The sequence below is a fragment of the Perissodus microlepis genome, chromosome 20, assembly GCF_051167445.1.
Source record: "Perissodus microlepis isolate ML-2025 ecotype Zambia chromosome 20, ASM5116744v1, whole genome shotgun sequence".
Lineage (NCBI taxonomy): Eukaryota > Metazoa > Chordata > Actinopteri > Cichliformes > Cichlidae > Perissodus > Perissodus microlepis.
This window is the reverse complement of record NC_140480.1, coordinates 13,672,351-13,681,596: the sequence shown is the minus strand read 5'-3', so window position 1 is coordinate 13,681,596 and position 9,246 is coordinate 13,672,351. Positions and strand designations below refer to the sequence as shown.

General features: G+C 41.5%; 1 protein-coding gene across 3 annotated transcripts in view; it reads right to left on the bottom strand.

Annotated features, from left to right (window-relative positions):
• Positions 1-296: 296 nt before the first annotated feature.
• LOC146364258 (plexin-A1-like) overlaps positions 297-9,246 on the bottom strand; it is a 309,896-nt gene continuing 300,946 nt past the window's right edge. For all 3 annotated transcript variants that reach the window (XM_084916148.1, XM_084916150.1, XM_084916149.1), the window contains exon 33: positions 297-6,507. In XM_084916148.1, coding sequence (XP_084772274.1) covers positions 6,412-6,507 — 96 coding nt within the window. In that variant the 3' untranslated portion in view covers positions 297-6,411. The remainder of the gene's footprint in view (positions 6,508-9,246) is intronic.

Genomic DNA, 9,246 nt, shown 5'->3' with positions numbered 1-9,246 from the left:
ATTTCTGACAGTAAAGTCTGTAAAGTAAAGGCTTATCATCATCATTTTCAATGTCCTCCTCAACATCGGTGCAGTAAAACAGAGGGGGAACGAGTCATACACAGGCAGCAGTTTTTGCTCTACCAGAGTACAATAATACTGTATTTAAATCTCACATGTGTCGCTTTTGATCTTCCGTGTACTCTCGTGACGACGAGCACTTGAGATAAACCAAAAACTTGTTACAACTTTCAAATCCGCAACTTTGAGGGTACGTAGGGATATGGAAGAGCAATAAAAACATCAGACGAGCCAGATTTAGCAAAAAACATGTTTAATCTCTCCTTGATGCGTGTCTATTTACACGTAATAAATCTGCAAAATAGGAAAGAGCAGGATATTTACACGGGCGTGAAACAGCCAAAACCTGTCACAGCAGCTTCAAGTCTGAAACTCTTAAAAAGGTATCAGAATTCATAAAGTATTAAAACTCTTTAAGGTATTTTTTTCTTTCTACCTCTCTCCTCTTTAATCTGTGTGTGAAGTTATTTTATGTCCTCTGCTCCGTCTCTCAGATGTACTTTAATCAAAGTGAACTCAGCAGGCGAGGAAGCTGGAACTGCTGGGTTGAAACACCCACGAGTGCTGCTGTTGGTGTTGGTGGTTAGAAATGGCAGATGAGGGCAAGTTTAAATGTTGTGTGGTGATGTTTCGCCCAATGGAGGGTGCATCCCATATGGGCAAATAGATACATTTGACATATTTTCATAAAATGGCTTAGAAAGTACAAGAAATGAAATTGGTTCCTGGATTTTATTTTTCTACAAAATGCGCTATTCTTTTCTCAATAAAATAACAGTGTTAGATTAGAAGATTGATACCACTCTCATGTATTTTATACCAATCTTAACTTTAGCATAAAGAAGGGGAAACGTCTAGTGCGCTATAATCCTTGCATCTTTAAATCAAGGTCCTTTACACTGGCTTTTATGCCTGGACTATTAATAATGAACAGATACCCATTCTTGGCTAACAAAATCCACTAATTATATGTCATGTTGTTGTAAATATTTTGTCAAATTGGATGGCGTTTTTCATGAAATGCAATCTACATTCAAAATGAAACATGAAAAATGAACATTAAAAGTTGGAAAAACCTTTCAATAAAACTCTGAAGCTTTGCTTTTTATTATCTTTACTTAAGACAGACCCTCATATGAAGCTGGAAGATATTTCATCTTCAAATCTGTACACAAGCAAATTCAAGATAGCTGACTTCTGGTTAGACTATGGGTATAGCCACAAGTTGGGGGTTTTTTGTAGGCCCACACGATGGCTAATTTTGTAGGGGCCGTTATTATGCCATCTATATCTTACATCCATGCACAAGAGCCATAAAACATGAATATGTAAGTTCTGGTGTGTCTGCAAAGCTTTATTAATTACTAATCACGTTTAGTGCTGTTGTTTGAAACAATATTTGAACAAAATCTTCATCAAGCTGTTTATATTCTAATTGGCTAGCTAGGCTACCTGTTTGTTTTATCTTATCTCTTTAGGGCTCTGTGCTAAACTAAGCTAACCATCTGCTAGCTCTGACTTCTCATACAAAAAAGTAATGTCAAAGTTGTAATAATTCTCTCCTTAAAGTGAGAAAAACCAAGAAAGCAAATAAGCACATTTAGTCCATTACTTTGAGAAAAAGACTTTAAATAGCAATCTCAGGCTAAAAGCTGCCTACAGACATTTCATGTAATTAGCTTACTTTAATCTTGTCTTAATATTAGCATGAAAACAAACAATAGCCTCAATCAAAATAAAGCAACCCTAATAATATACATCAACAAAAGAGATGTAATTTATCATTTTAGAGGGATTTTTGTGTCAAATCTTCTTAATTACATTCACTGTTTGCAGGATACACTCCCCCCATAACACACACCCTTAGATAGCATATTATTTTCACACTGTCTCCAATTAAATGGATGCAGTTTTTTACATAGCCATCTTTGAGGGAGTTATCATGCCTGGTTAGCTCTTGGCTACTTTAGGATAAGCTAGGCTAGATGACACATGACTGGTATCAGTCTAGTAATCTCACATTTAAAAGGACATATATATTTACATATATTGTATTTGTTTGTCAGTTTTTGACATGGACATTGAACAAAATAGGAATCATGTACATGGAAAAAAGCATATAATTTTCCATGTGGGTAGAGGCTGACAAGGCACAGCAAAAACCTATGTGTCTGTCAATCGCCAGGAGAATCTCTTTCACCACCTCTTTTCTTTTCCCACTCCACCCTCCTTTTTGACTGTGTTTTTCTACATGAAAAGAGGGGGAAAAACAACCCAGATGTGATGGAATGGACAATGAAGCGGTATCGTGGCCTTCAAAGCACTTCCTCTGCCTTGCCTGAGTCTTTTCATCTTTTACCTCAACAAGTGCTGTAGCAGAAAACAAGAAGCACAAAACTAAGAAACAAAAGCATCAAAAACCAAATGGGCCTTATCTCACCATCTCTATTTTTTTTTTTTCTTTTTTTACTCCCTACAAAATGATCCTAGGGGCACTAACAACGACTTTCAGTATCACAAAAATCATTTTTTACAAGTCTTCAACTGAGCAAGTGAACACCAGTCAAACATCAATGTAAGAGTCCACATCCTCAGATTGTTTCATTCATTCAATTTGAACAAAACGTGTTAATGAACGTCTGTACATGGAAGTAGCATTGCCTCATTCATCAAGGATAAAGACGGAGGCTGCTTTTAAATCACTAAAACGGAGCACTAAAAGTTTCTTGTGGAATAAGTGAAAACGGCAAAGAAAAGTCTCTTATCACAGAGCTGTGCTCGGGTTGCAGATGCATAAAGCTTTGGTCAGTCTCTCTGTATGTTATGTTACCCTGTGCAGATCAGTGGTTCAAGTATTTAAGAACATACAGTACGTTGTCATCCAATCCAGACGCACATTTGTGCTGTCAGATAAAAACATGGTGTGTTGGTGTGAGAGGCTAGCATTCAGATTAGAGATTCGAATGTACACTGGGCTTTTAAAGGGTCCGTGTCTTGTTCTATTATTCTTTGTTTTAGAGCTTTTACTTGACAGCAGCAATATGTGTTTGGTTTGGTGGCATCTGGCTTGGTACAGGTCTGGTAATTATATGTGGGAAAAATCCTTAACTCCCTGACAATATGGACAAAGGAAGAAGTCAAAAGGCTAAAGACTGGACAACTTGCACATTAGCATACAACTTGTGCTAATGGTCCGAAGTAAAAAAAAAAGAGAGAGAGAGCTCACCCTTGATTTCTCTGTGAATTGATTGTTTAAGGTAGCATGTAACAAGCACAAACTAACCGCTAACAGCCGGCTCACATGCAGCGACTGCCTCACAATAACGAGGAAACGACTGCGCCGACTTCGACTTCTTGCCAATACTTCTTTAGGATTTGTCCGTGTGACAAAGCCTTAGACTGGAAGGACTGCTGCTCAAATATAAAATCCCAAAGAGACGAATGTGTGACTGAATCCTTTAAACTTAAGTAGCTGAAACACGAGTCGCACCAAATGTGAAAGTCACACTTTCAGTTCAAGCTGTAGAACAGCTGTGACATTGAATTATCACTTGGGGAATTCATCAGTTTGTGGTCCGTCTGGTGCGTTTTAAGGTGTTCACACACTTTTTAGTCCACTAGCTGCTAATCTTCGTTCTTCACAGCTTAGGAACAAACTAAATAATTATTTCATTGTAACTTTGAATTACATAAAAATACATTAGAGCCTCGACTGTAAATGTTCATTTTTAGATTAAACGTTTAGCAACTGGAGCACTGAAACGGCTGCGTATCGTATTTATATTACATATTAGACAGGTTTCTTTTCCAGGGTAATCTGTCACTAACATATAATATACCTAAGTAAGTGTCTTGTGCAGGGATGCATATGGTTACATTAACTTCCAGTTACGAAAGAGATTATGGTTTGTGAGGCTCCTGATGCAACGCAAAGCTCTTCAAAGCCATCTGAACTGGTCTGAGAACCCTACTGTTATCTTGTTACAAGGTCTCCACTCGAAAAAAAAAAAACTCTGAGGGAAGCACTGCTGAAGAGGAAGCGAACATAAGCAATTTTGATGCAACTGTTTTCTTTGAAGTTACAGTGTCCTAAATGGTGCATTTAACCCTACTCTTTTACACTATTTTTTCCCATTTATTATCAAAGCAAACACATGTAGAGAAGATTTTTTTTCAGCTCATCCGTGTGATCTGGGTGTTGATATGTCTTATCTGGTGGTCTGAAATTCATGATACGCTTTTACAGGATGGAAGAACATATATACATCACCTTGGTTTGTATCTTCTGGCCTTGATAAGTAGCTGTGTACACTCCTAGGGAAGAGGAATGTTTCTGAATGTTAACGCGGAGCAGCGCATGGTGCAAGGAGAACATTTGCACTTTTTTTTCTCTTCTTTTTTTTTTTAACCCTACAAAACCACAGAACAAAATAAAAGAGAGAGAAAGGCCTTCAACTTGTACAAAAAACCCCACTCACATAAATCAAGCTACATTTCATTATCTTTTTTCATAAACCACATTCACATTTTCAAAAAACGGACCCTTTAGCTTTACCGTCGTCACTTCGGAGTAGAAAACAACAAAAACAAATAATAAAACCAAGAAATATTAGACAACATCTTCTGCACAGCAAAGACTAGCCTTCATTTTTGGATGGCACACCTTATAGAAAAAAATGTGTTTCAGACAAGCGGGGAAGTCTAGAAAACAAGATCGGGAAGCTGTAAAGCACAGTGTGCCAGGGATCAGCTTAAAGGACTGCTTGGTTGCCTCTGCGGTCTGCTAGCGCAGCATGAGGCTGGCTTCCACACAAGTGACTTTTGTCTCATCTAAATCAGCTGACTGGGCCTTGTGTTGTATTTGGTTTCTCTAAAAAACAAACACAAAAGCACTGCAGGTTGGTTTGCTCGTAGGCGGCTTCCATTTGCCTTTTTGCTATCTTCAGAGCCAAAGATGTAGCACGCAATGGCCCCGAGACCTCACGAAATATAGAAAGTGTCTGCGTATGATATATTTATATATATATATTTTTGCCATTTACCTATTTTTAAACTTTCAGTCACTAAGCATGACAACATTTTCATCGTAGCACGTTTCATCTAAGCGGGAAAAAAAAAGAAGTCTCTTCGCACTAAACAACATTCAAAGTAAAACATGGCACAGGACGACTTTTTCCTCGTGTTTTTCATAATTTTTCATCTTGGAAATATCAAATCTTTGTCTCAAACGGATCTTTTGTACATTGAAATGAAAAACAGTTAGTTTTTTTCCCCAGTTTTTCATTTGTTTTAAAAACGAAAGGTTTGTATTTATATCTATCTATCTATCTATATATATATATATATATAGATATATATATATTCATATATCCTCTTCTCTCTTTTGATTTAGCTTTGTTGTGCAAATTCAGCAGTAACACAAGAAGTGGCACAGCACTGGGGAGAGTAGGCAGTTGGACGGGCAGAATCAAATGCAGTAACAAATCAAATACAGAGTTATGAAATTGACAGCGTCCTTTGTTCGACTACAGTGGAATTCATGTCGATGGAGTGTCGGAAAGTCAGTACTGGAGGAAGAGTTTCCCTGCAAAGTCCTTCCTCCCGGTTGCCCTGCAGTGGCAAGCGGCGTGTTGCCGAGAATCCACTCTACCGAAGAGTCTTTGAGCAACACGCTGAATCTCTACCTGCTCTGTGGCTGCTGCTCTGTAGCTGTCCCTGACCTTTGACCTCCTTGTGGAGGAGAGCAACAGTAAAGAAAGAGAAATTCCTCACAGGAATCAAGTATTCTGGATTTTTTTTATTTTTTATAGGCTCAGAGTCAGAACTGCAGCTCTGGCTGTGAAAAGATACTAGCTCTGGGCTTGTTTCAGGTCCAGCTTGATGAGTTTCTGGTCACCACTGTGCATGTACCATTCCTGATTGTGGCCAAAGCTGCTCCCGTGTAACTGTAGACGTGATGAGGGACTTGATGAAAATAAACGCTCTCCTGAGCTGAGGTCCAAAATCGGCTGAGGTTGGGGACGCACTTGATTTGGTTGTTATGGCAGGCTCAGAGAAGAAGAAGAAGAAAAAGAAAGGCAATGGGGGAGGGGGTAAAAGTCAACCCGGCTGCCGGGACTTTAGTTCCAAACTCTGCTGTCTCTCTCGAGTGTGCTGCTGCTTGCTGGGTGCTTGTGTTCTCGCAGTCCTTTCTGCTGCTGTAGATTGTTGTTTGTGACGGCGATGGCGACAGACTTTAAACGTCGGGTGTTAAAACGGCGAGGAATGGGGGAGAGGGGGTCAAAGTTGTCGGGGAAAGGCGTGTTGGTTAGCCAGTTCTCCTGCCAGCTGAGGCGCGCCATTGGCTGATCCTCAGCTAGATAGAGCCATGGTGTCGATGACCTGTTCCAGCTTGCCGCGTAGTCGCTGTCTGCGTGACTGTTCGTCCTTCTGTAGCGCTGACAGGATCTGGACACACGGAAGGAAACAGATTAGAGAGACGCCTTTAAAACCTCGAGCATGCGGCAGTGCAGCGTGGGCGCCGCTGTTATGCTCCTTAGCCATAAATTCACAGTTACATGAGCCGAAGGAGCGCTCTGTTGCTAATTTCCCTTTTAGTGGTTAGCGACTACAATTGCACTCACGCTGACAACACGAGCAGGGCCGACAGGGCAGGTGTTATGGCCAGTGGAATGTCTTGTGATTGGATGTTAATGGCTACTGAGAATGACCAACAGGAGTGCGTTATTTTTCATGATGAGAGTGGGGAAAGGAGGATGTGGTATGAGTGTGAGGACGTGTGCATTTCATCTTTATTTTTTAACGCGTCTGTCTGAGCGCATTTGTTAGACGATGGGGACCGTGCAGCTGTCTACATCTGGATAATAGGTCATAATGAAGGGGAGCAGTTGGTTTGAATACAGCCAGCTGCAAACAGCCAGCTTAACTACCGTCATACTGCTGGTATGGAAGAATGGAAACAAGGAAAAGTGGGGGCGTAGCTCTCGCCAATTAAAAGCATACTAAAGGTTGAGGAGGGAGAGGTGTGTAGTATAGATATAAGGCTCTAATTTTAAAACAGCACATTCCATGCAAGCATATTTCAGCAGCTCACATGTTTGGAGAAGCAAATAACACAAATATAAAGAAAATGCACAGAAAAATTAACCATACATTTGTTGGCTTATATATATATACTAGAAACTAGAAGAAGAAACCCTAGCAGCACCTTTAATGCTTACTGTTTAGCACGTTCGAATGCGAGGTAGTATAAAAATGTATCATTAAAAAAAATTAAAAAGCACGAAGGCTGAAGTTTTAGCCAAAGATATCCCTCAATATTTGAACTGGGTTGGAGAGTGAAACCTGCTGCAAAACTGATAATTCCACCCAATCTGAAGTACTCTCACATTCACGTTTACCAACTGAGCATTTTCTCTTGATTAGATTTCTAAAAGCCGTCAGTGTTAAAACTGGATTACATTTAGTTCAAAAGTGAAAGTTTAACAGACGTCTTTAGATCAGACTGAGCTTCCATCCATCCATCTTCTTCCGCTTTATCCGGGGCCGGTTCGCGGGAGCAGCAGCCTAAGCAGAGAAGCCCAGACCTCCCTCTCCCCAGCCACCTCCTCTAGCTTATCTGGGGGAACACCAAGGCGTTCCCAGGCCAGCCGAGAGATATAATCTCTCCAGCGTGTCCTGGGTCTGCCCCGGGGCCTCCTCCCAGTGGGACATGCCCGGAACACCTCACCCAGGAGGCATCCTTGTCAGATGCCCATACCACCTCAGCTGGCTCCTTTTGATGTGGAGGAGCAGCGGCTCTACTCTGAGCCCCACCCAGATGGCTGAACTATCTCTAAGGGAGAGGCCAGCCACCCTTCGAAGGAAGCTCATTTCCGCGGCTTGTATCCGTGATCTCGTTCTTTCGGTCACTACCCACAGCTCGTGGCCATAGGTGAGGGTAGGGACGTAGATCAACCGGTAAATTGAGAGCTTCGCTTTTACACTCCGCTCCCTCTTCACCACTACGGACCGGTGCAGCGTCCGCATCACTGCGGCCACAGCACCAGTCCGTCTGTCGATCTCCGGCTCCCTTCTCCCATCACTCGCGAACAAGACCCCGAGATACTTGAACTCCTCCACTTAGGGCAGGAACTCATCCCGACCCGGAGTGGGCACTCCACCCTTTTCCAGCTGAGAACCATGGCCTCAGATTTGGAGGTGCTGATCCTCATTCCGCTGCTTCACACTCGGCTGTGAACCGTTCCAGTGCGAGCTGGAGGCCATCACCCGTCGAAGCCAACAGAACCACATCATCCGCGAAAAGCAGAGATGAGATTCTGAGTGTGAAGTGAAAGCCCTCCGCCACTTGGCTGCGCCTAGAAATCCTGTTCATAAAAATTATGAACAGAATCGGTGACAAAGGGCAGCCCTGGCGGAGTCCATCACCCACCGGGAACGAGTCCAACTTAATGCCGGCAATGCGAACCAAGCTCTTGCAACGGTTGTATAGGGATCGAATGGCCTGTAGCAATGGGCCAGATGCCCCGTGTACAATATCGTGTCTTTATAGATATGCTATATTGAAAATTCCTTGGGAAAATTTTGAGAAAAACTTAATAATGTTGTCCTCATCTGTATTTGTATGAACCTGGAAGGTCAAAACTAACTGTTCCTACATGGCAGTGCAGCACGATGGCGCAGCGGTTAGATCCTCATAGGTTGTGGGTTTGAATCTGCGGGCTGTGCTGATGATGACGAGACGGCTTTTTTTATCTAAATGTAGCTGTCCCGGGACGTCTTATGAACATCCTGAGATGAGCCTTTTAACATTCACTTTTTTCTTCATTAAATACCGTGTGCTACTTTTTTAAGCAAAGAGTAAAATGAGTGATGATGGTGTTGGAGAACTTCTCATCAGACACACACTATGAACATGATGGCACGTGGGTATATAGAATTTAGCGGTTTAAATCCCAATAAGTGCATTTAATGTCTTGCTTGAGACTCTGCTGGTTGTTCGTGATTTGTTTTCTTAACTGTGAATGCTTATTCAATAAAATGAATAAGCATCCTTAAAATGTGGCACTATTTCATTAACGCATTCTTGAGTTTTAATCAGCTGGTAGCAGCAAAGGATACTGTGCAAGCAGGTCTTTAAAAAAATCACCTAAATTCTGTTAAGCTCCATTAAGTTCATAATGTGCT